Source organism: Xyrauchen texanus, chromosome 40 (genome assembly GCF_025860055.1).
Source record: "Xyrauchen texanus isolate HMW12.3.18 chromosome 40, RBS_HiC_50CHRs, whole genome shotgun sequence".
Taxonomy (NCBI): domain Eukaryota; kingdom Metazoa; phylum Chordata; class Actinopteri; order Cypriniformes; family Catostomidae; genus Xyrauchen; species Xyrauchen texanus.
Genome location: NC_068315.1, coordinates 28,141,205 through 28,167,718, shown reverse-complemented (window position 1 = coordinate 28,167,718; position 26,514 = coordinate 28,141,205). Strand labels below are relative to the sequence as shown.

General features: G+C 44.8%; 1 protein-coding gene across 4 annotated transcripts in view; it reads right to left on the bottom strand.

Annotated features, from left to right (window-relative positions):
• LOC127633668 (angiotensin-converting enzyme-like) overlaps positions 1-26,514 on the bottom strand; it is a 70,664-nt gene that overhangs the window by 19,163 nt on the left and 24,987 nt on the right. For all 4 annotated transcript variants that reach the window (XM_052112905.1, XM_052112906.1, XM_052112909.1 and 1 more), the window contains exons 9-21: positions 25,516-25,739; positions 25,275-25,419; positions 14,922-15,020; positions 14,548-14,670; positions 14,214-14,425; positions 13,842-13,978; positions 13,607-13,765; positions 10,042-10,129; positions 9,598-9,741; positions 8,810-9,001; positions 1,387-1,484; positions 730-902; positions 64-287 (exon numbers count right to left, since the gene is read on the bottom strand). In XM_052112905.1, coding sequence (XP_051968865.1) covers positions 64-287; positions 730-902; positions 1,387-1,484; positions 8,810-9,001; positions 9,598-9,741; positions 10,042-10,129; positions 13,607-13,765; positions 13,842-13,978; positions 14,214-14,425; positions 14,548-14,670; positions 14,922-15,020; positions 25,275-25,419; positions 25,516-25,739 — 2,018 coding nt within the window. The remainder of the gene's footprint in view (positions 1-63; positions 288-729; positions 903-1,386; positions 1,485-8,809; positions 9,002-9,597; positions 9,742-10,041; positions 10,130-13,606; positions 13,766-13,841; positions 13,979-14,213; positions 14,426-14,547; positions 14,671-14,921; positions 15,021-25,274; positions 25,420-25,515; positions 25,740-26,514) is intronic.

The window sequence follows — 26,514 nt, the reverse complement described above, 5'->3', positions numbered from 1 at the left end:
TAAAAGCCTGCAGGATTAATTAGTCTAATTGTTGACATATTTAACTTCCCTATATAGAGTTACCTTTGTTGTCCTCCACCTTGTCAAGCAGGCCGATGCTCTGAAGATGTTTAGGGGTGGACACTGACAGGGCCAATACATCACCGATGGCCTCATGGAATCCAGGATTGGCGCCATCGCGGAAGGAGATGGGTTGATCCTTGTACTGCAGGAAGTACTGAATGTGGCCCATCTCATGGTGCACGGTGATGAGGTCAGCCATGGTCACCACCGTGCACTGTTTGATCCTAGAGATGGTCACAGGATGGGAAAGGCCCACAATGAGGTTCACAAGATAACACATGGAAAGGAAAACAGATGTTATTTCAGCGTTAACACCCTCACTATATCATATGGACAAGAAAAGTAAGTGAAATTGTGGATTGTTTGGCCTGGCAGACATATTAGTGCGCTAAGTTTTCTGAAGCCATGACATCAAATCTGTCACGGTGCATCTGATGGTGCCTTAATTTAAGGGGTACAGCAAGATTCTGATTAAATTACAAATTAAAATTTGGTCTGTTCGTTACACGAAACTACCTTACGGCTTCAAGAGACTTAGAAATAGTCGTATAGATTCGTTTTATAGTGAATTTAGTTTTCTACTATATTATTTTTTAAAGTGCTTCCTTTGGTGTTTAATGCTGTTTGGCAAAATAGATTTCAAATCTGTGTTAGGGAAACATGTACCTGAAGTCTTTGCGGTTGTAGAAGTCCCAAGCAGATGCATGGCACACAACGTCACGGCCATCTGTTGGCTTTTCTAGCATAGATTTGTTCCAGAACTCTTCAGGCATTGGTTTAAGTCCCAGAGAGGTAAAGAATTGGTCTGATTCCTCGAACATTCGCTTGGGCTCCCAGCCCTGAAGAACCAAAGGACCTTACTTATACATTGTATCATGATTATTGACATAGACGTGAAATAAATATATAGATAATTGGGATATTCTACAAACGAGTGCCATAAGATCTACCAACATATGTTTAAAAAATTACTGTCATAATGAAAAGCTGATGCCAGCCAATAATATGTGTCAATACTGTATAGACATTTTTTTGTACTTAATATTTATATAGCGTATATAAACACAGATACACACATTCCCCATTAATGATAGTAAAATATAAATATTGAATGTAAAAGCCATACTTTAAGCAAATTACTGCCCCCTGCAGACTGCAACTGGCAAACATATAAAGGTGGTACTTCAAGCTTGAATTTTGTGGTAGAAAAATGTCCTCATAACATATATTAAGTACGGTCAAGGGGCAGGATTAAATTGCAATATTTTGTAATAATTAATAATGATAAATTAACGTGTTAAATCAACAGCATTTTAATCTTACTTGAGCAACCATGGCTGGTGTGGCATCTACTTGTGTGGCATCAGGATAAGGACTGACAAGATCCATGATGTTAGACCATGTTTGGGCCCACATGTTTCCTGAGAAAAACACAGCAGAAAAGAAACATAAGTCGACTGAATGGAAGGATGTAAGAGATGGTTTCGTTTTCTCTGTCCACTGGCACTAAAGGAAACCACTGCGCTTGAATTTTCAAGTCATTTAATCTCCAATCATGTGGAATAGTTGCATACACACATACACAAGTACACAAACTTTCCAACATGTGCATACTCAAATGCAGGCACTAATAGTTACACACACACACATAGTCACGCTTGATGATTTTGAAAGCACATTAAATCCTGACGGTTCCTTTGGAGTTGCCGCAAGCAACTGCAGAATATCAATGTGCACCCCCAAGAATAAAGATCCACACCATAGCCAAAACTTTTTCAGCCAAAAGACTGTACATTTCAGCTAGTTGTGCCTTGTCTTTACTCTTACTGAGTACTAAATCTAATTTTCATTAAATTGCCACAGTCAGTTAAAGGAAGCTTTGAGTATAATGATTACGCGTGGATAGATATTACTGGTAGCTAAAATAAAAATTATAATGCACAACTTTGAGCGGCTATTTGCTTTGATGACCAAGATGGAGAAACGTAAAAAAAATTAATAAAAAAAAAAAATATATATATATAATGACATCAATATTATAAAGGACATTCAATAAAGTTCAGAATGTTCAATAAATAGCATTAATTCATGTTAATAATTATAATAAACAATGTTTTTGGTAGACACTTTCTGACCAAAGCGGCTTGCAATAAAAGCACAGATCATGTTTATATTTTTGATAGGGCTGTGAAATTGAACGCATTAATTTCTGTGATTAATAGTTGACTGTTTAACAATGCAATTAATGCAGCATCTGTTTTTCTTTTTTCTTTTTTTTTTTACTTCCTAAAATGTCACTAATGTTTTTCCCTACTTCCTGTGGCTAAAATTGGCAAATATAAATTTCCAGGAGGTACACGCTCGGCTCGACTGCACATTCAAGCACAGAAACCTGAGCATAATAAATATGGGAGCGGATTTACTCTATGAAGAATGGAGGTTACACCTGCTGAGCTACGTGTGGGAGAGATATGGGCAAGCTGCCCTATCTCTTCACATCGCCTGAAAACATTGACTCAACGTCATCTAACCCGGGATATCAAAAGCGAAGCCGCGTGAAAGAGGCCCAGTGTGTGCATGATATAGACTGATTGGCAGCCAAAGCAAATCATATTTTTGAGGTTTTAACCTTCAGCAAATTAAACTTAAGTGATCAATTTGCTTTATATATTTATGCATGGTCTCTAATAATGCATTGACAATGTATTATTAGTTTATCTTGCCAATAACATGTTTATATGAATTGAACCTGCCCATTAAAAAAGTCTTGTGGAATGTGCCAGAAGTTCCCCTTCTGTCGCTCTCTCCACGTTGTGTCAGAGAAGCGACACTAGGGGTCTCTCTTGAGCGCCGATATCCACCTCTGATCTATGAAAAAAGGCCAATGAGAGTTGGCAGCCGGTATTTGCTGGACATACGGGTATTTAAGCGGCGCAAATACGGGAGTTCATTCAGAAAATTTCTTCGGAGCCGATGGTCGTGTCTGCAGTTGCTGCGTGTTACACACCGAGTTCCTGACATTCCTCTGCTGCATGCTGTTGGATTCTACGGCGCACAACAGCGGCTTTCTCCTGTTTGCACGGCTGTGCGTTCCTGCCCCTGGGCGCATCGACAGTTGCAGATTAAAAGAACTCTCATGAGTTTTTTTCATAAAAGAGTGATTTTATTTAAAAGAGTAATTTCCTCTAAAAGAGCAAAACACAGCAGTGTTGAACGTCCTTTTAAGGACACGTCTTTATAAAGATGCCTTTCCGCCCCTGTGTTGGTCCTGGATGCGGTAGAGTGCTCTCCGCTTCAGACGGCCACAGGCGTTGTCTCATGTGTCTGGGTAGCGATCACACCGAGGCCTTGTTTGTGGATGGTTCATGTTCTCACTGCGAGAACATGACCATGACAACGTTGCGGTCGCGGCTTGCTTACAACCATAAGCGAGCCACTCCAGCCGCCCCCCGCGTCGCTCCTTCTTCCCACGGGATTGAGGACGATGCGGTTGGCGATGGAGGCGATTTGGGGATGGCAGCGGGTGCAGCTCCGCCGGGTACGCCCCCTCGGACCACCCGCTCCCCAGCACGCTCGTTGACTCCCGTCCGTCCTCGAGGCAGTGGCGACTCGCCTCACAGCCAGTCCGCCTACCCTCCTGACACCGAAGCCGATGAGCTCGCCGCGGCATCGGAGGGCGCGGTATCTGACGCTGAGGACTCCCCTGGGCTGCCGCTTTCGGGCCTGCATGCCCAGGCTGAGGCCGACGTGCAGATGACCGACATGTTTTCCCGGGCAGCCACTAGCGTGGGCTTGGATTGGAACCCTCCATCCTCCCCACAGCCATCACGGCTGGACAACTGGTTCCTGGGGTCTGGACGCTGCTCACAGCCTCGTCCCACCCCAGTCCCGTTCTTCCCGGAAGTGCATGATGAGCTGACGTCTTCGTGGAGAGCACCCCTCTCCACTCGTCACACCGCCACTTGCTCATCCGCCCTCACCACCCTCGATGGCGGAGTGCGCCACGGGTACACGGCGATTCCCCAGGTGGATAGGGCAGTCGTGCTCAGTCGGTGCTCAGTCGGTGCTGAAATGCCTCGCTTCCCTCAAGCCAGGTACCGTGGTCCCTCTAAAACGATTCCAACAGCTCCTGGAGCATATGGCATCCTCCGCGGCGGCCACGCCGCTGGGGTTGATGCATATGAGTCCACTTCAGCACTGGCTCCAGACTCGAGTCCCGAGACCCGCGGCACGCACAATGTGAAAGTTACCACCGCCTGCCGCCAAACCCGTTGGAACCGGGCCCCGCTGCGTTGGCACATCAACTGCCTAGAGCTGCTGGCTGTTTTCTTTGCCCTGAGGAAGTTTCTCCCGTTAATTCCAGACAAACACATCCTAGTCAGGACAGACAGCACCACAGTGGTAGCCTACATAAATCGCCAAGGCGGAGTACGCTCCCTCCACATGTCACAGCTCGCCCATCGTCTCCTCCTTTGGAGTCAGCAGTGACTCAAGTCACTGCGCGCCACTTACATCCCCGGCAACCTCAATGTGATAGCAGACGCGCTGTCAAGACAAAGCTTGTCCAGCGGAGAGTGGAGGCTCCACCCCCAGTCGGTCCAGCTGATCTGGGACCAGTTCGGCAAGGCCCAGGTAGACCTGTTTGCCTCCCAAGAAACCTCCCACTGCCCACTCTGGTATGCCCGGACAGAGGCTCCCCTCGGGGCAGACGCGTTGGCACACAGCTGGCCCTTCTTGAGGTGCTATGCAAGGTCAGGGAGGACGAGGAGCAAGTCATTCTGGTGGCCCCCTACTGGCCCACCTGGACTTGGTTCTCGGACCTCACGCTCCTCGCGACAGCCCCTCCCTGGCGAATTCCCCTGAGGAAGGACCTTCTTTCTCAGGGACGGGGCACGCTCTGGCACCCGCACCCAGACCTCTGGAACCTCCACGTCTGGCCCCTGGACGGGATGCGGAAGATCTAGCCGGCCTACCACCGACTGTCATAGATACTATCAACCAAGCCAGAGCCCCCTCGACCAGGCATCTTTATGCCCTAAAGTGGCATCTGTTCGTGAACTGTGTTCTTCCCGGGCTGAAGACCCGCAGAGGTGCGCGGTTAGGTCAGTGCTCGTGTTTCTTCAGGAGAGGCTGTCCCCTTCCACCCTCAAGGTGTATTTCGCCGCCATCGCAGCTCACCACGACACGATAGACGGCAAGTCTCTTGGTAAGCACGACTTAATTGTCAGGTTCCTCAAAGGTGCCTGGAGGCTAACTCCCTCCTGGCCTAACCTGTTCCCCTCCTGGGATCTCTCAGTCGTCCTTATGGGCCTGTGGAGACCCCCCTTCGAGCCGCTAGATTCAGCTGGACTCAGGGCCCTCTCTCTCAAGACTGCCCTGCTGATCGCGCTCACCTCCATCAAGAGGGTCGGGGACCTGCAAGCGTTCTCTGTTAGCGACACTTGCCTGGAGACCGCGACCGGGCTATGTGCCCAAGGTTCCTACCACACCCTTCAGAGATCAGGTTGCCCCGGGAGGAGGCAGACCCAACCCTTGCATTGCTGTGTCCAGTACGTGCTTTGCGTATCTATCTGGACCGCACGCAGAGAACTAGATGCTCTGAGCAGCTCTTTGTCTGCTTCGGGGGACAGCGGAAAGAGAACGCTGTCTCCAAACAGAGGCTTGCCCACTGGGATGTCGACGCCATTTCATTGGCTTATCACACCCAGGCCGTGCCCCCCCCTTGCGGGTCCGAGCTCACTCCACCAGGGGTGTTGCGTCCTCATGGGCACTGGCCAGGGGCACCTCCCTAGCAGACATCTGCAGAGCAGCAGGGTGGGCAACACCTAACACTTTCTCGAGGTTTTACAACCTCCGTGTTGAGTCAGTATCATCCCGTGTTTTCTCAGGTCCGAGCCCGTAGAACTCTGTAACACGCTGACGTTCTGACCAGGTGAATCACTTGCACCTAGCGCCCTTTCCCCCTAACCAAGGGAAAACAGTGCACCGTTGTTCCCAGGAGATCCCATCTTGGTACACTGCTTGACTCCTCCCTAGCCCTCGTGGGTCGCAGTTCTGCGGAGGAACTCGCCGACCCAAACCACTGCGGGTACCGCAAGCTACCCTGTACTGGTATAGGTGCTCCACAGGTAAGGCCTCCTGTTCGGACTCCCCCTGTGTGTAATACCACGGTACTGTCCCCTCACGAGTTGACTCCGTGTTTCCCTTAGGCAGTTACAGCTGCCTCGGTCGCCGTGCTGTATGCTTCCCCCCTCTACGAGGCTGGATCTACCACTGCACCAACTTTTCCACATAGGTCCTAAGTTAGGCCATGTGATGTATTTGCCACTAAATTTTGCCTCCCCTCCCGGGTAGGTGTGGCCTCCGCAGGGTCTTCTCCCCCTGAAAGAAGGGCTAAGACCCCCTTCCCTCAATGCGTGTAAGGGCCCCGGCCGTAGTTACTATATGCGAGAAACATAGAGAGAAAAGAGGCCCAGCCAGGCTGGCCCGTTCCCAAGTTGGTGACCATCACCTTGTTCCCCCTTTCAGGGTAATGAAAAGGATTCCGTTGGCTTGAATGGGGCATTGGGGAAGGGTACGTGCAGCCTGATACAGTTGGTCGTCCTGCATGTAAGAATACCTGCTCGCTCCTGTATCAGCAGTTCACGTACACGGCTCAGCACATGGCACTTTTATAAGTGGACCCCTAGTGTCGCTTCTCTGACACTACGTGGAGAGAGCGACAGAAGTGGAACATCTGGGTTACATATGTAACCCCCGTTCCCCAATGGAGGGAACAAGACGTTGTGTCTTCCCCGCCACGTCGCTGAGCCAAGCCACTGTTGTGGCCGGACCATTTCCAAAATCCTGAATGAACTCCCGTATTTGCGCCGCTTAAATACCCGTATGTCCGGGGGCGGGACATGCAAATACTGGCTGCCAACTCTCATTGGCCTTTTTTCATAGATCAGAGGTGGATATCGGCGCTCAAGAGAGACCCCTAGTGTCGCTTCTCTGACACAACGTCTCGTTCCCTCCATCGGGGAACGGGGGTTACATACGTAACCCAGACGATTTTGCACAAATTGTAAATACATCAAGTGCACTGATTTTATGGCATGTAAACAAATACTCAGTGCCTAGCCTTTTGGGGGCCCTAAGAAAAAATGTGTGTGGTAACACTACTTATAATATCTTTCACAGTGTGTGGGCCACCTGGTTGATCGTGGGCCCTAAACAACTTGTTAAGTTTGCCAATAGGGAAGAGCAGCACTGCAAGATTTTTGCCTGAAAACATGTGTTTAATTAACTTTATCCTTTACTTAAAAAAATGTATAAAGAATGTACATATTTAAATAATTCATTACATTTATTGCAACGTTTCAGTAACACGTCTTCATCAGGTATTTACAAGGTACATTTATTTGTAGTCTTGTAAATGCCTCACAAATTTTTGCAATAGAGGTTTTGTGATTTTCTTTGCAAACTAAGGTTGTGCTGTCATGTTCTCTGTTGTCTTTTGTTTTTGTGCTTTTATGTTGAAGTTTAGTTTAGTTCCTGTTTGGTTTTTGTAGTCCTTTTTAAGTTTCATTTTATGATTGGTTTTCCCCTGATTAGTTCTCATTCACTGATTGTATCCCCAGGTGTTCCTCATTCCCTTGTTTGTTCCTTTGTGTATATAAGCCCTTAGTTTTCTTGTTTGCATAATAAATGATGCTGACTAACCAATTTCTTGCAAATTCTTTGAGACAAATTAGAAAGTAAATATATTTATAATTATATTTTATGTTTGTTTTAATGTACCAAATACCATAATTAATCGAGATTAATCACAGACAACTGTGCAATTAATTGGTGAAAATATTTTAAAGGAATCACAGCTCTAATATTTAAACTAGGGCTGTCGATTTAACAGGATAATTCAGTGCGATTAATTTTACAAAAAACAATGCGTTAAAAAAAGTTATCGCAATGCCCCCAGACTGTAATATGGAAGATTCCTGAGAAATGCAAGCTTATAGTACCACCTGTTTACTCCAGAGGGCAGTAAGTGAAATTTCAGCTGTATGAGCAACACACAGTTTATACAGTGAAGAAAATACTTCAGTAGGCAATACAACAAAAACATGCATTACATTCTTGCATTTAAAACACTTGAAGGAGCGCAAATCCGAACTAAGGGATCACAAGATGTGTTTAAAGATTGAGTATTAAACTATATTTAACTTGAAACAGTGAATTAAACATTTTATGTTTATGACGCAACTCACGCGAGACGCTACACATGCATGTCTGACGCACATTGTCGGGTCCTTAAACAAGCCCTCATAATAAATCTCCAACTGATTGATAAATTCACTTGTGAAATGGATTGCTGTGAATTATATGGTAGTAAACAATACATTGTATTCTAAAGCCACTTTTTGTATTGTCTAATCAATGATTAACTCTTCTGCTACAAGAATGTAACGCATTTAAATTATCTGAATATTTTTTATTATATATATATATATATATATATATATATATATATATATATATATATATATATATATATATATATATAATTTTTTTAATATTTAAAGATAACTATGTATAATTATTTCATCATTATTTATTAAATTATTGTTATATGAGGGGCTTTCTCAGCAAATATTTGTATATGCAATTAAATGCGATTAATCGGGACACCGTGTAATTCATTCGAATAAAAATTTTAACCGATTGACAGCCCTAATTTAAACAAGTATAATGTATATAATCTTACCAAGTAGATGAGCTGGAATTGGTCCTTTAAGGTTGATGCGTTCGGGTCCATATGTCTTGTACAGGAATCTGCGCACATAGGCATGAATGTTGAGGTAGAGTGGCTCTAGATCTTTCCACAAGGCTTCCAGATCCTGTTCAAACGTGGGGGTCTCATATAGAGAACGCCAGAATGCCCCATTATCTGCGTGACCTGATATCGAACGAACAATCAGTATTAAAGCTTTATTCACATGACTCTCCCCATGAGTCACTCACAATTAATGTCCACTGCCACTTACAAAACGTTTGTACACTTTCGATATTTGCCCTCAAATACTGTAGTTCCCCTTAAAAATTTAAAATGTTTTCATCGTTTTCTCCCCCTTTTGTGAGATATGTCAAGATGTGTTATGCCAGGTTTGACATCAATGATACCAAATGTAACTGGTTCTCATGTGCCTCATAACCAATCATGATGCACCAAATTGAATATGCACATATTCAAGTTGCACAAATGACATTTGAGCTTGACAGTCCCTGGTCACTATTCACTCTCATTTTATGGGGAAAAAAAGCAGCGTGAACATTCTGCTGCATAACATCTCCTTTTGTGTTCCACAAAAAATATAAAGTTATATGGGTTCGAAAAAAGTAAATAATGACAGATTTTTTTCATGTTGTGCTGGCCTCTATTAGATTTAACAATGAACTGCTCAAATCCTCCTCAGATATTAAATATTTGCCTCACTGAACTGCATTGTGTTGGATGAAACCTTCATTCAAAAAGTGCTGTTATATGGCATTCACCATTGCTCTGTGCAGCTAAGTTTGCGAGCACCACATATCTCTTGTAACTGTTGCGGAGCTCTCTGCCCGAGGCATTACGCCAACCTTGCCAGGCAAACAGCAGCTCGTCATAGTCCCTGGACTCAGCCATAATCTTATTTAGATCTGGAAAACAAAACAGCAATCAATTATGCAGCAACAGTATGAAAAACGTCTAATCAGACTCTCTTTATTCAATGTGCACTTACAAACAGCTTGCAGATAGCTTAACTAACAAAAGAATGGGTAAAAGACAGTGAGTTTATTGAGTTATTTGAGTTATCTTTAGCTCTTTTTAGTCTTCTACACATTACTTTACTTTAACATATTTTAATAACATGCTACATGGTCAATTATAAGTTGTCAGAAATCATTTGCTTGTATATGCAAACACATGTATTGTAAAAGCAGGCATACTGAACTTACCTGGATCCAAAGACAGGTGGTTTGATTCATCCTTGCAGACTGTCGCAACACTGTAAAGGGTCTCCATGGATGCTATTAAATTGTTGTACTATAAATATGAAAAATTTCAATAAGTCATTTTTCAATCTTTCAATAGACTCTCTTTTAAAGTAAAGTTTCAGGTTCAAAACAAGTTAAGCTTTGTCGAAAGTGTCTTTAAAAAATATTTAGACTCATCCCTGGTTTATTATGGACAGGCATTACTGAGCATTTAAAATTAAAAACTCTTGTTTCATACAAAAATGCACACAAAAAATCTTTTACCCTATTTTTAAGATTTTATGCATTTGAATTTCACAACAAAATTCCATCAAACTGAATTATGTAACAAAATTAACAAAATTAAATTAATAAAAGTTGCTCAATACAAATTTATGGATTTCTTTCAGCCTGATCTCATGAATATTATTACAAAACAAAACTGCATGTGTTGACATGTTTGGCTGTAGTTTCTTAGTGAAATGTCCAACAGGTTTGGACGCCAAAAAGTGAGTGAAATAGTATCATAATAAGACAAGGTTTTTAAGGAGAATATTAGTTGGAACCAATAGTGTGAGAAATATAGATTTGCTCTCAGTTACAGGCCTACTTTTTCATTTTGGGCCTCCATTGTCACTAGTCTTTACTGACACGTAGCACTTGTTTTTCTGTTCCTTCTGCTCTCCTTATCTGAAGCTCAAGGTTTTCTCGAGCTCGTCTTTTAGTACAAAATTGTATTCCGATAGTAGAGAGCGCCTCTTAGACTGGTACACAGATAGAGATGTCTGTTATTGACGCATGATGATTTTCCTTGATGCACTTTTCTGGTATAAATATGTTTGATTGTCAATAAACTTTTTAAGATGCTTTGATGTAAATTTTGAGTCTCTTCCCTTGCAAGCATATTTCTGAGCGAGAGATTATGTTAGAATGTATCTTATTTTTTAAATAATACATTCAAGTAAAAGTGTTTCAATAGCATAACATAATGGTGTGTGAGTAATAGAGCAAAAAAAAAGTGTTTATAAAGTTATAATCAGCCGGTGTAGACTTGTGTGATATGTCTCTATCTTTCTTTTGACAGAGGAAGTGAGGGCCAAGTAAAATGTCCAGCGTACAGTAAATACTTTATTGCACACAGACCTGCTTTTCAGCATAACATTAAATGCGCACACGATCACTGCTGTGTACGTCTTTCTTCCTCCGGCGGTCTGGATTGCCCTTTTTATCCCTCTCCACTTTTACTGCTAACACAAAACAGCTGTTAGAGGTGATTTTCCACAGGTGTCAATCCTTACCGTTCTGTCTCTCCCGGCCTCACTCTCTGCAAATGTCGCTCAGCCAAGCCCCCATCACCACATACCCCCATCGCCTGTCTCAGTCCGAGGAGCCATCCTGCCTGTAACTTAATTCCCCCATTTCTGGAGAGGAAATGCAGCCATATATGATCCCCGGCCTGTGGACCACCTCAAACTTAAAAAGCTGGAGAGCTAGATACCAACGGGTGATTCGCACATTGGTATCCTTCCACCCACCCAATTGCACACTTCTTATGGATTGCCATGAGTCTTGCCCGACTTGCTGTGGCATGCGGTCTGAGGATCTGTTCATGAGCCACTTATATGTAGCCGGGGACCCGAACAAACCAAAAGGAAGGGTGACAAATTGATGTAAGCCAAACGGTATGGAAAATGCATTTTTTCAAGGGGCATTGGAGTTAAGGGGATCTGCCTAAATACCTTTGTCAAATCCTATGTGAAATAAAAATTAGCCACACCTAACCGATCGAGCAGTTGGGTATGCATCAAATTTAGACACCGCATTAACTTTTCTATAATCCACACAGAAGTGGACCGAGCCATCACTCTTCGGAACCAGCACCACCAGGCTGGCCCAGTCACTGTGGAATTCTTCTATTACCCCCATATGTAGCATGGCCTTTAATTGTTCCCGAAACACTTTTTTTGTGTTGGGGTAATCAGTAGGGATGACTGCGTACCACTTCCCCTGGGGTCATTTCGATATGGTGCACTTTGAGATTTGTACGACCGAGAAGGGGTGAGAACACGTCGGAGAATTATCCTTGCAACCTGGCAACCTCCGTGACTTGTAATGGTGAGAGTGACCAGGGTGACTCATTTGGTGGCTTTTAAATTAATCTCCGGTTGGAGCTTCTCCCTCTCCAGAACCACCATCGCCAATAGCTAGGGGACCACCTCTCTCCACGGTTTTAGGAGATTGATGTGGTAAATCTGACATTCTCCGCCTCTATCTGTTCGTTTAACCTCATAATCGATTTCCCCGATTCGCCATGTGACCTCAAATGGCCCTAGTCACTTGGTGAGTAATTTAGAGCTCGATGTGGGGAGTAATACAAGGGGCATCGGTCCTGGAAATGCCCAGGTTCCCCAGCTCCAGCAGACAAGACCAAACTTCACAACCGCGGAGAGGGATAGGGTTGACAGGACCAGGGAACCGGTTTGGGGTAGGAATTTCCCATTTCCAGGGAACAGGAACAGGATGAGGGGAAGGAGAGGGGGAGGGAGGAGAGAGAGAGAGCGAGAGAGAGAGAGAGTGAGAGAGAGAGAAGAAGCGGGCTCGTCGGCCACCAAGCATGCCACCATGTGGTCCTTTCAGTAGCCGGCTGATGAACTGCTCCAGTACCACCAGATCAAGCACTCCCTCAGTGTCGTGTTCCACAGCCAGTAGCACCAGTGAATGAGAACCGGTGGCCGTACTTGCCAAGCATGAGCGTGACTTGCAGCATGTCCATAGGTCGGTCCAATGCCATGGCTGATGACCCCTCCTTGTGTACCAAGCTCTGTAGCTTGGAACCACTGCTTCTGTTCCATGCACAGGTCAAGCAGAGCCTGATGTTATGCTTGGTGGATGCCAGCGAGGAACTTGAACACTTCGGCCAGCGGCGCGGACTCCATGATGACGTTTACTTCCTCCTCATCCCGGGTTTCAGCACCACAGTGATATGTCTCTAGCTTTCTTTTGAAGGACGAAGCATGGGCCGGATAAAATGTCCAACGTAAATACTTTATTGCACACACAAAGACCTGCTTTTCAGCATAACATTAAATGCACAAATGCCCTTTTTATCCCTCTCTACTCTCACTGCAAACAAAAAACAGCTGTTAGAGTTGATTTCCCACATGTGTCAATCCTTAACATTTTGTTTCTCCCAGCCTCACTCTCTGCAAATGTCGCTCGGCCACACCTCCATCACCACATCGTGATTTGTGTGAAAGTGAATAAAATGCTCAGTCGGCGTCTCTAGTGTTAATTTCCACAGGAAACTGCAGTGAAACAGTGTTTGGCACATAAAAGTAATTTGGCTAAAATTGGTGGGACTACTATTCCAGTTGTATGAACATCTGGTTACATCTGTCGATTGATCTTCAGTTATATTGAACTCGGAACATTCAAGTATAAACGTTTCACTGCTTTCAGTTTCTTACCATAAACAAAAGAGTTAAAGTAGTTCTATCAATAAAAACATTTCATTCCCTTTTTTTTTCTTTCTTTCTATATTTATTACCTCTATGAGTTGTTCTTCAGGAAGTGCAGCTCTCTCAAGGTCACTCAGTTTATTCAGGATTCTCTTCACTGATTCATCCTGGAAGTCACTGGTGTCAAACGTACGTGCCTCGAGTCCAAACATCTTTGTGTGACTGGCCATCTCCAAGTTCTTTTTAAGCTAAAGCCAGAAAATGCTAAATGAGACACTGAGAATGAGCTGTGTTGTAAAATACAGAGCAGTCTTAGAAACTCACCATGATCTCCTTGTTGGCCTCGGTGATGTTAGTGCTGTAGCTCCAGGAGGCCTCAGTGTAAGCATTCCAGAACTCCTCAGCTGTGCTGTTGTATTCATCTAAGAACTTTTTTGCCTGAATCTCATCTGTTATTTTACCTGTGGGATTCAAAAGGCATAAGAATGAGTTTTCTTCTTACCTTTAATCATGAATGGTCAACATAAATGGTAGTATGTTCAAATATATACATCCATGTTGAGTCACAAATTTGGAATTTCAAATATAGTCATTTTGCAGCTTAGTTTTAGGGCCCATTTGTACCAGTAGGGATGTTCTGAGTGTTAAACAAAATGATCAAATGTAGTTGGTAACCTCCTCTGCATGCAGTCTTACCAATGTCTTCAGGGTAGCCCTCTGGTACTGGTGGCACCCAATTAAAATCGGACCAGCCCAGAATCTCTCCTGTTTTATTATTCTGTTGCCGCAGCCATTCAATAACTGGCTCAAAGTATTTAATCAAGGAGCTGGCATCCATTTTGTTAGTGCCAATAGCTTCTTGTAGTACTTCTGTCCAAGGCTTTGAAGAGCCAGCCTGCAAGACTTTCCTTCAAAACAGAATAAAACAACACTTACTGTATTTCCAAAAACACTGCCACTCTAGTGTCTATAGAGACTTGATGGCACATGATGGTACAGTGATACAATCTGAGCCCCAATAAATGCATACTGTAAAACAGCCCCAGCCTCTGTTGATCTGTAAATGTCACATTTGTGGAGAGGTCCAATTTGTCCGGCTTCCTGACACAATTTCTCATGGAACTGGAACTGAAGAATGAAGCTCACAAAGTATCTGCAAGAGATTAAACAAAGACAAGGAATAAGACAAGAATTATTATTGTCTCTTATGTTCCTGAAGCTTAACTGATAGAGCAATGCACTAGCAATACCAATACCAAAGTAATGGGTTTGATTCCTAGGGAACAAACAAACTGGTAAAAATGTATAACTTGTAAGCACCCAGTTGTTTTGGAGAGGAAAGCATCTGCAAATTTAATGTACATTACATCACAGTTTTGCAGCAGTTCATGATCAAAATCCCACCTAATGTATGGAGTATTTCCTGGAATGTGATATTTTGCTCCAGCATCAAAATGTTCCTCTGTACGTCTAACTGGAGGACAGATTCCCTGGTACTTTACCCTAATACAAAGAACAATAAATATGAATGCATACTAAGAAGAGGTATTAAAAAACTATATTCAAAAAGTACCATCTAAACTAGGGGTGTTCAAAGGATGCCATGGGGTGTTAGGTTACAAATGGGGGGGGGGGGGGTCAGTCATATTACTCAAATCTGTTGTGCAGTTCCTCTTCGCATGAAAACGTTTATCTACACTTGCAATATATCAGTTCTCTGTTATACGGGTTGGTACGCATTTGTACCACGGTTCATCTGATTCTGAATTCTAGCGACACATCTGAAGTATCTGGTTAAGCACCGGAGACACAACCTCCGTTAATACACCTGTATGGCTCCGTAGTTGGATACGGCACAATGAACAGAGCAGCGCGCATGCAAAGTGTGTGCGTTTTTACTCGCAGAGCGGTCTCGAGCACCGTTTATCAGTACAGCGCTGCCAGGACCAGTGAGCAGCATCACGTGAAACCATTTGAATTCGGCACAGAATTCTGCATCACCACCCTTGAAATTACTTTTTTAACAAATTGTACTTTAAGCAGAAATCGATTCAGAATATATATCATCATATCACTTCTTCAGTTTTGCTGTATACAATTTGTAATAGGGTACATTAGGGGAGTGAGGGAATATCATTAATTTATGTTACAACTTATACATTTTTATATTTTGTATTATTTGTTTTAAAATGTATTTAGAGTAGGCCTACTGTTAATAATTACAGAAATTCCATAGTTTGTTTTATAGGAGTCATGTTACATCTAACCATGGTAGTGAAAATCCATGCTTCCATATGCGTACTGTCTTGTTACAAATACCACTGTTATAACTATAACAAAATTAATTAATTAATAAGTTAAAATTTTCATAAAGGGCATATGCGAAACACACAATTTTTTAAAGATGAAATCTATATACTAATTCCTAAAAAACTGCTAAAATACATTTTGTTTGAGTTTAAGAAAATACAGTATAACTGGTTTGTTTGCCTTCAGAAATTCCAAGAGATTACAGAATTTGAATCAATAAGAACCTGATGAAAGGAGTTCCAATACTGTCACTGTCAGAATAATAAAAATTAGGTATTAACTTTGTACTTTTTATACAGTATATGCTATAGATAGCCTTACTGTTGTTAATACCAGGACATTTACATCTGCATCCAACTCAAAATCAATGCTGTTCTGTAGAATGAGCATTTCAGTGCAAGAAATTATACAATATTATTGGTCTTTTCTCTTATTTTTGAAATATAATGAAAACATCACTTGTATTATTAGTTTCTATCATCACATTTTAATTTTATAGGCCCCAGATTATAGCCCTCCATCTGCTTGAATTAAAAGAAATGCAAGGTTTGGTCTCACATTCATGACACATTAGCCTACTGAATTTATTAACAAAACTCTTAAATTATGCAATGTATAAAAGTTGCATCAAGCAAATAAAAAACACATATATTTAGTTTTTTTGTTTTGGTTTTTTGATAACACAAAGTCTCCAATTTCAAATTATGTCAGTATGTTATGGGGGGGTGTTGGGGAGGCATAAGGGTAAGGAAATGAAGGAGGGGGACGTTCATCCAAAAAATGTTGAGAACTACTGATCTAAATGAAATTCATCTCAATTAATAAAAGGATACCAAATGGATACTTCTGAAAATGGAAGTCTCCTTCTTTTCAAAATTTTCCATTAAGAAAAGACCTTAGTAAAGATCCTGGCATACTCATAGCGAAAACCTACTTCTTTCATTGCTCAGAGACAACAACAACAAAAAAGTTTGAAACTGTTAAGCATTACTCATCATTACTCTGTTGGAGGAGGCATTTAAAGGAGCTTTTAAATATGAGGACGCACAAGAAAATGTTTAAAACCTTAACTAATGTGACATTTACAGTTGAAGTCAGAAGTTTGCATACAGTAAATTTAGGTTGAAGTCATTAAAAAAAAATTAATTTAACCACTCCACAGATTTAAAACTAGCAAACTATAGTTCCCTTTAGAAAAAGCTTCACTATGATGCTGCGCTTTGCTAAGCGCTTTTGGGAATAATCCTGCATTGTGACCAGCTGTGAATATGTGTGTAACACGTCAATGAACATTGACCGGAATTTATAGCCTCAGCTGGTGAGATCATTAGATCACCTGTGGCCAGGCTATAAATAGATGCGTCACCAGCCTGTCGTCAGATCCGTTTTCTTCAGAGCCCACTGTGCTGTGTGTCTCACAAGCCTGTCAGAAACTTTCTTTCCTTTGCTAGGATTTAGAATTTGTTAGGCAGTGCGCAGTGAATCTTTTCTCCTTTCCCTCTTTCTATATATATATATATATAAAATAGAAAAGAAAAAGGTGGAAAAATGTCAGTGAAGCAAAGCAAACGATGCGTGTTTCCCTGACAACGTCCTATGAATGTCAGGGACACGCATCAGTTTTGTTTTGTTTGTTTGGGGGAAGAGAATGCTGCTCTCGCGTTGGGGCAGGGCGAGTGCGCGCATTGCGACCTACATTCGGGTGAAATGCTTTGCGCTCGCCTCGCTTACTTCCGGGAGTCAGCGCCCACTCTTTCATCGTGGGGCTCTCGCATATATCTGGCTGAGGAGCAAGAGACGGGTCCGTCCCAATCGCTCGCTCTCTCCCCAGATCCAGCTGATCCTTCTCGTAAGCTGAAGCGCGCCTCGGCACCTCTTCATTTCACGAGGGGGCGCTGACCCTCTGTACATAATAATAAAGCGTCTGTGAAATTACTTCAGGTGGTTACTCGGGCTGTGGCCAGAATACAGCTAGACTGGCCATGCGAACAAGCAGACTGCCCGTGCCATTGGTCGGTCTATGTCCGCTTTAGTCAGCACGGAGATGCATTTATGGCTTAACCTTTCAGGCATCAAGGATAAGGACAGAGTTTTCCCACTCAATGCCCCGTTTTCGCCTTAGGAAACGACATGAATACGGTTATCTCCAGATTCCAGAAGGCGAAAAGCCACGAGGAAGCCTTCGGGCAGTTTTTTCCTCGCCGCACTCAGGGGGGCGGGGCCGTCGGCCACCCAGTCCCGCCCCGACTCTGCTAGGCAGAGCGTGGCGAGTCGTGCTCCCCCTCGTAAAGACTGGGGACAGGCTCGTCGCCCTCAGCAGCCCCCGAAGCAGCACCTCAGGGTCGTGATTTCTAAAAGAAAGAAACCCTGACGGTCTTGTACCCAGCCTTATGGGGGTGGTTCCTCTCGGGACGGGGCGCGTGTACCATCCACTTCAGCCCTCCCGATACCCTCACGAAACCTCTTCACTCCCGCTGCCTTTGGTGTTTCGGGTGACAGAGGCTTCCAACAAAGAGTTGGGTGTACCGTTGCTTCCTGCCTTTATCCAGGACGTGGAACACTCAACATCCCCTCAATAAAAAGTGTCAAAATTGATACCCATCTCAGAGAACTTGGCAGCGTGGAAACTTCTGCCAGGCATTTCTATGTGGGTTCTGAACACAGTAGAAAGAGGCTACAGAATTAAATTTGCTTGCCGCCATCCGTGTTTCAAAGGCATGTTTCACACTACCGTGAAACCGGAGCAGACACGTCTACTGTGGAAAGAGCTGCAAAATCTCTTGGTCAAAGGAGCCATGAACGTGTTCCCCTTCCAGAGAAAGAGTCAGGCTATTACAGCAGATACTTCCTGGTCCCCAAGAGGGGGGGGGGTTGCATCCGATTTTAGATCTTTGAGGCTTGAACCACTCGGTCAGGGTGTTCAAGTTCAAGATGCTAACTGTCAAGACGGTCGTGTCTCAGATCCAAAATTACAAATGGCTGATCACGATTGATCTCATGGACACATATTTCCATATTGGAATCCTGCCACAGCACAGGAAGTTCCTGAGGTTCGCTTTCGGGGATGAAGCCTTCCAGTATCGGGTTCTTCCATTCGACCTAGCCCTATCACCCCGCACATTCACGAAATGCATGGATGCAGCACTGGCTCCTTCGCGGCATCCGCATTCTGAATTACATAGACGACTGGCTGATCTTAGCGCAGCTCCAAGAACTGGCAGTTCAGCACAGGGATATTGTCTTAGCTCATCTGGTTTCTCCGGGTCTGAGACTCAACGTCAAAGAGCGTTCTCTCTCCCACCCGGGGAATCACCTATCTGGGGGTTATATGAATTCGATCATGATGAAGGCACAGTTGTCTCCCGCTTGTATCACGTCCATTCAGAACACCCTGAGCAAACTCAGGCTAGGTCAAGGTTGCACTGTTCACCAGTATCAACAAATACTAGGTCTCATGGTGTCTGCGCCCAAGGTGATCCCTTTGGGCCTGCTCCATATGAGACCATTTGAGCTGTGGCTAAAAGCCAGAGGATTTCATCCAAGGGCCAGTCCCTTAGGGCTAATAAGGGTTACGCGCCGCGTGATTCGTTCCCTTGCTATGTGGTTCAGACCCTGGTTTCTTACCTTGGGTCCCACTCTAGGTGCGTCTCGTCATCGCAGGCTGCTAACGACAGACGCCTCCCTGATGGGCTGGGTAGCGGTCTTAGGTGGTCATCCAGCTCAAGGTGATGGGAGGGTCGTCAGCTCGGTTGTCACAGTAACTGTCTCGAGTTGATGGCGGTATTTCTGGCCCTGAAATGCTTCCTCCAGAGGCTACCATGTCTTGGTGCCAATACAGCAGTAGTCTCTTTCATAAACCATCAAGGAGGTCCACGTTCACGTCAGCTAAATTTCTGGCAGATATGTGGGAGCAGATTTACTGTCCAGACAGAAAATACCGACGGGTGAGTGGAAACTCCACCCCTAGGTAGTGGAACAAATCTGGGTGAGATTTTACAGGGTAGAAGAGGACCTTTTCGCCTCTATGAACAGCGCAATGTCTCCTCTACTTCTCCCTGAGTCACCCAGCCCCCCTGGGTCTGGACGTGATGGCACATACATGGCCCTGAATGCGTCTGTATGCGTTTTTCCCCGGTTTCTCTGCCCCCGGGAGTCTTGGCCAGAGTTCGCCTGCAAGGGTCTTGCCTCTTACTGATAGCGCCGTGCTGGCTGAACAGGGTATGGTTCTCGGAGCTAATATCTCTCCTCGACGGCTCGCCTTGGGAAAGGAGATGTACTGAATTGGATGTGTACAAGTGGTTGTATTTTAAGGCCTGCTTTCAAACTCAGTGCCTATGTGCTCCCAATGGCAGGCTAGCACCTTGCATGGCAGCTCTGCCGCCATTGGTGTAAGAATGTGTGTGTGAATGGGTGATTGGGAAACAGTGTAAAGCGCTTTGGTAACCTCTAAGGTTAAAAAAAGCGCTATATAAGTGCAGACCATTTACCATTTACCATTTGCTGCAGGAGGGACTGGTGCACGTCACAAAATAGATGGCATCATGAGGAAGGAAAATTATGTGGATATATTGAAACAAAATCAAGACATCAGTTAGGAAGTTAAAGCTTGGTTGCAAATGGGTCTTCCAAATGAACGATGACCCCAAGCATGCCTATAAAGTTGTGGCAAGATGGCTTAAGGACAACAAAGTCAAGGTATTGGAATAGCCATCTCAAAGCACTGACCCCAATCAAACAGAAAATTTGTGGGCAGAACTGAAAGCGTGTGTGCGAGCAAGGAGACCTACAATCTTGACACAGTTACACCAGTTCTGTCTGGAGGAATTGGCCAAAATTCCAGCAACTTATTGTGAGAAGCTTGTGGAAGGCTCCCTAAAATATTTGACCCTAGTTAAAGAATTTAAAGGCAATGCTACCAAATACTAAAGTGTTTGTAAACTTCTGATCCACTGGGAATGTGATGAAAGAAAGCTGGAATATATCATTCTCGGTTCTATTATTCTGACATTTCAAATTCTTAAAATACAGTAGTGATCCTATCTGTCACGATTCCTTGTTGTCTGCCACGTGTTTTCCATTTCACCCTTCACTGATCACATTCCATGTCATGTTTTCCTTGTTGTCCGCCCCGAGTCTCACTGTCCTTGTAGAAAACTACAATTCCCACAATTCCCGGCCTCCCTCACTGCCTGCACTCATCATTGTTCTCACCTGCGTCTCGTTTAGTCTTTATTGTGTCCTTGTGTATTTAAACCCTGTTTGTTCCTCCATTCCCTTGTCGGTCGTTGTATGTGATGGTCCATGTTTCCAATGTTTAATGCCTGCTCTTGTTCCCTTGTTTGATCGTTCGTGGATGTTTCGTGGATGTTTCGTGTTCATGTGTTTATTTCATTTTCCCATCGTGGACCTTTAATTTGTTCCAGTGTTAGTGTTCTTTTCACCCGTGTGTTAGTTTGTGTTTGAGTTACTTTTCCCATCGTGGACTGTTTATTTTTGTTCCAGTGTTTTGTGTTCCTCTTATTATTTAATAAAACTGCATTTGGATCCGCACCTCTCATCTGTCTTGTCCTGCTTCCACACCATTCGTGACAGAACGACCGACCCCAATGGATCCAGCGGTTCTTCAGGCAAGCTGCCGCCTCCTGAACCTGAGGCAAGGAAGCCGCCCGGTGGAGGATCACATTAGAGACTTCCTGGACCTAGCGTGGGCTACCGACTTCCCAGACTCCTCCCTGGTGGTGTTCTTCTGGGCTAATCTGACCGATTCGCTCACGGAGCTGTTGCCACCGGCGACGCGTGGCTGGAAGCTCCGCGATTTTGTGGAAGAGACTTTGCTGGTCAGCGGCTCGCCACTCACTGTGGGCATGGCAGAGGAGGACCCAACCTCACCTCCCACAGTGGTGACCTTCCACTCGCCTATGGCCCTTCCCATCATGCCTGCCCCACCAGTCAGCGAGCCAACCCCCATGCCTGTCGCCGTCAATGAGCCTGCACGGTCCACTTCGTCTGCCCGGAGGAGGAAGAGAAGACAGGCTTCCATCTCCCGGCCCACGCCTGCCTCGGTCTGCGAGCCAGAGCCCACGTCTGTCACGATGAGCGAGCCTGCGCCCACGCCTGTCACTGTGAGCGAGCCTGCGCCCACGTCAGCCATGGTCAACGAGCCTGAGCTCTCGTCAGCCCCGGTCAGCGAGCCAGCGCCTGTAGCCTCGACCGTCCCTGAGCCAGCGCCTGTAGCCTCAACCGTCCCTGAGCCAGCGCCTGTAGCCTCGGCCATCCAAGGGCCAGCGCCAGTAGCCTCGGCCGTCCAAGGGCCAGCGCCAGTAGCCATGACCGTCCCAGAGCCAGCGGCCCTCGAGCCTTCTAGGGCTTCGCCTCCCGAGCCACCCAGGGCTCCGCCTCTCAAGTCCCTCGAGTCTTCCAGGGCTCCTCCTCTCGAGCCTCCCAGGGCTCCGCCTCTCAATCTCCCGAGCCTCCCAGGGCTCCTCCTCTCGAGCCTTCCAGGGCTCCTCCTCTCGAGCCTCCCAGGGCTCTGCCTCTCGAGTCTCTCGAGCCTCCCAGGGCTCCGCCTCTCGAGCCTCCTAGGGCTCCGCCTCTCAAGTCACTTGAGTCTTCCAGGGCTCTGCCTCTCGAGCTTCCCGAACCTCCCAGGGCTCTGCCTCTCGAGCCTTCCAGGGCTCCGCCCCTCAAGTCTCTCGAGCCTTCCAGGGCTCCGCCCCTCAAGTCTCTCGAGCCTCCCAGGGCTCTGCCCCTCAAGTCACTTGAGTCTTCTAGGGATCCGCCCCTCAAGCCTCTCGGGCCTTCCAGGGCTCCGCCTCTCGGGCCTTCCAGGGCTCCGCCTCTCAAGCCTCTCGAGCCTTCCAGGGCTCCTCCTCCCGAGCGTCCTACGGCTCTTCTCCCCAAGCCTCCTTCGGCTCCGCCTCCCGAGCCTCCTACGGCTCCGCCCCCAGAGACTCCCGAGCCTCCTACGGTTCCATGGTTCTGCCTCCCTCGGCTCCGCCTCCTGAGCCTCCCTCAGTTCTGCCTCCTGAGTCTCCCTCAGCCCCGCCCCCTGAGCCTCCCACGGCTCTGCCAACCACGGCTCCGCCTCTGGAGTCTCCCGAGCCTCTCCCGGCTCCACCTCCTGAACCTCCCTCGGCTCCGCCTCCAGTGGCTCCCTCAGCTCCGCCTTCCGTGCGTTCACCGCCTACGCCTTCCACGACGCCGCCACCCAAGTCTTCGACTGCTCCGCCTCAGAAGTCCTCCTTGGCTCCGCCAACTTCCCCAGTGGCCACTCCTCCTCCCAGGCACCCTGAACCGGGCCTTGCCTTGAGGCCACCTCCCTGGTCTCCTAAACCTGTCCCTACCCAGTGGACGCCCCCCAGGCCACCTGACCCTGACCCCGTCTCACACCCCCATAGACTGCCTGCCTGCCCCCTTAGCCTCCCTGGTCTACCTGTCTGCCCTTTGCACCTCCGTGGACTGCCTGTCTGCCCTCTTGGCCTCCCTGGTCTGCCTGTCCACCCCTTGTGCCTCCGTGGACTGCCAAATTTTCCCTTGTGCCCCCTTGGACTGTCTCAGTGCCCCCTGTGCCTCCTTGTTCTTTCTCTGTGTCCCTTGTGCCCCCTTTGGTCTGTCTGTTTTTCCCCTTTTCTAGCCCCTCTCTCCTTGAACATTTGTTTATTTTTGCTATCTTTTTGTTTCTTAGGACCGTCTGGAATCCTGTCCTTTTGAGGGGGGATTCTGTCACGATTCCTTGTTGTCTGCCCCGTGTTTTCCATTTCACCCTTCACTGATCACATTCCATGTCATGTTTTCCTTGTTGTCCGCCCGAGTCTCACTGTCCTTGTAGAAAACTACAATTCCCACAATTCCCGGCCTCCCTCACTGCCTGCACTCATCATTGTTCTCACCTGTGTCTCGTTTAGTCTTTATTGTGTCCTTGTGTATTTAAACCCTGTTTGTTCCTCCATTCCCTTGTCGGTCGTTGTATGTGATGTTCCATGTTTCCAATGTTTAATGCCTTCTCTTGTTCCCTTGTTTGTTTGATCGTTCGTGGATGTTTCGTGTTCGTGTGTTTATTTCATTTTCCCATCGTGGACCTTTAATTTGTTCCAGTGTTAGTGTTCTTTTCACCTGTGTGTTAGTTTGTGTTTGAGTTACTTTTCCCATCGTGGACCGTTTATTTTTGTTCCAGTGTTTTGTGTTCCTCTTATTTAATAAAACTGCGTTTGGATCCGCACCTCTCGTCTGTCTTGTCCTGCTTCCACACCATTCGTGACACTATCTGACCTAAGACAGGGAATGTTTTCTAAGATTAAATGACAGGAATTGTGAAAAACTGAGTTTAAATGTATTTGGCTATGGTGTATGTAAACTTCTGACTTCATGCCTCATTGTATTAGAAGAATTCACTAGAGACCAGTAAAATAAGCTGTTTTAACTTCTCAATGATGTTTTGAAGTAATACAGTTTTTGCAGTAGATAATGTGTAATATGTCATGTTGTTTTAACCTCTTATTTCTCTTTGAAGTAATATATACAGTACATGCATTAGATAATGGGTCATGCTATGTTTACATTTTGCATTCTGCTAATGTGCTAACATGCTGTATTCGGCCATAATATTCACCGATCAAGTTTGTTATTTTCATTTATGATGACACTGATCCTACTGCTAAGATGGGTGTATAAAAGTGTGTTAGTAGGTAGAATACAGATAAAATAATGATGATAAGAAAGGTATATCTCACTTTAGATAGATGCGTGAATGGCTTTCGGCTGCAGATGACACATGAGTGAAGCAGCATATCAAACAACAGAGTGAGTATAGATTTGATTCCTTTAGTAGACTAATTTAAAAAACAATCGTATGACATGTTCTTGGACAATTTCTGTACGTGAACGATCGGACAGATGTAGGTAAGTTGGCACCAGCTCACTAATTACTCTGCATGCTGATGTGTTCATGTTGACTGATCTAAACTGATTTAACAACATAACTGGAATTAGTTGTTGGCCTCAAAAGTAGGTGGAGCTCTAGGTCACAACTAGTAATTAGGTGAACCAATGGCAGTAAGAAGTGTTCCTGAAAGTTTGCACTGACGAGTGGTTACGAACCACCTTAACTAACTCAAAAACCTTAGTTATGGCCAGATTTTGCTCAAAATGACATCACACCCGTTCATTCTTCAATTTCGTATGAATTATGCCAGGCCCTTAATCCAATATACGATTTTTAAAAGATATCTTAACAGTGTCACCTCTGCAATCAAAAGTCAGAGATGTTTATTGTATTAAATCATTCTCTCAACAAATTCATCAATTTTTTTCTTCAATTTTTTACTTCTTCATAGAACTTTAGAAGATACATCTCAAACATTATAACTAAAAGAAACATAACTGAGAAATCAATTATTTCTCTTGAGCTATGAATAATTTTCTCTGGGAGTATCAGACACTGGTATTTACCTGAGGTACCACCATTCTGCAGTGTAACGCTCAGGTGGTGTGCGTCCACTAAACACACCCCAGCGCCACTGATCAATAAGGTATCCAAAGGGAAGGAAGGCAATCTTCTCCAAAGCCATTTTCAATAAGTAGTTTATGTCGCTCTCTACAGAATTACAAATGCATTAGTTGTCCATATTAATCTAATGTTGGAGGTTTACAAGTTCAATGCTAAGAATCATTCTGAAATTCTTCTACCTACCAGTATCATTGGTCACTTGGTCTAGGAGGCCAATGGTGTTGAGATGTTTAGGTGTGGACACAGAAAGAGACAGAACATCTCCTATGGCCTCGTGGAAGCCAGGATTGGCTCCTGCCCTGAAGCTAACCGGCTGGTCTTTGTACTGAAGATAATATTGAATATGGCCCATCTCATGGTGCACAGTAAAAATCTGTTCCATTGTCACCGTGGTGCATTGTTTGATTCTGACCAAGACAAACACAGATTTAGCTTTTAATAAGACAATCATCATTTTGAATAAAAGTGCAAATGTAAAAATAGCTGCAAGCAGCAATTATCAGGGTCCAAGCACATGTAGCACAAGGAGAAGTACATGACCAAAGTAGTTAAATTTGAAAGAATACATCCTGTGAAGATAGTTGTTTTGGTGTCAAATTTTAACTTGCTCAATAGATTTGCACAATCAGGGGCATTAAATTTGGCACATGTCATCAGAATGTCCTGTTGTTCATGTGTACCAATTTTTGTTAATTTTGGATATTGCGATCACTAGAGACAGGCCAATTAGTCACTATGGGCCATACCTGAAAAATGTATTGGCTCATGTCTTTTGAAGGACTTAGTGAATCCAAAAAATGTGCATAGAGCATATCTATTTGATTCATACCAAATTCCATGTAAACTGGCCTTATGCCAGTGACAGGTTTAAGAAAGTAGGTTTTTCAAAAACGTTTAAGTGTCAGGATTTTTTCTTGAGGAAATGAAAATCCATATGAATTTAGGGGCTCTTAAGTATTTAGAAGAAATACACATTTTTATTCTGTCACAAAGGTACAATATATTTGAGGGCATTTACCACAAGACACACTTTCAAAATCAGAAACCAACCATTTTGTTGAGGTGGTGATTTAAAGAAGATGAATTTAAAGACACAAAAGAGAGTTTTGCTGTCCAATCTAACAGATTGTTTTCAAATGCAGCAAGATGGATCGATAATGTCGCTGTGAGCAATTTCACTGT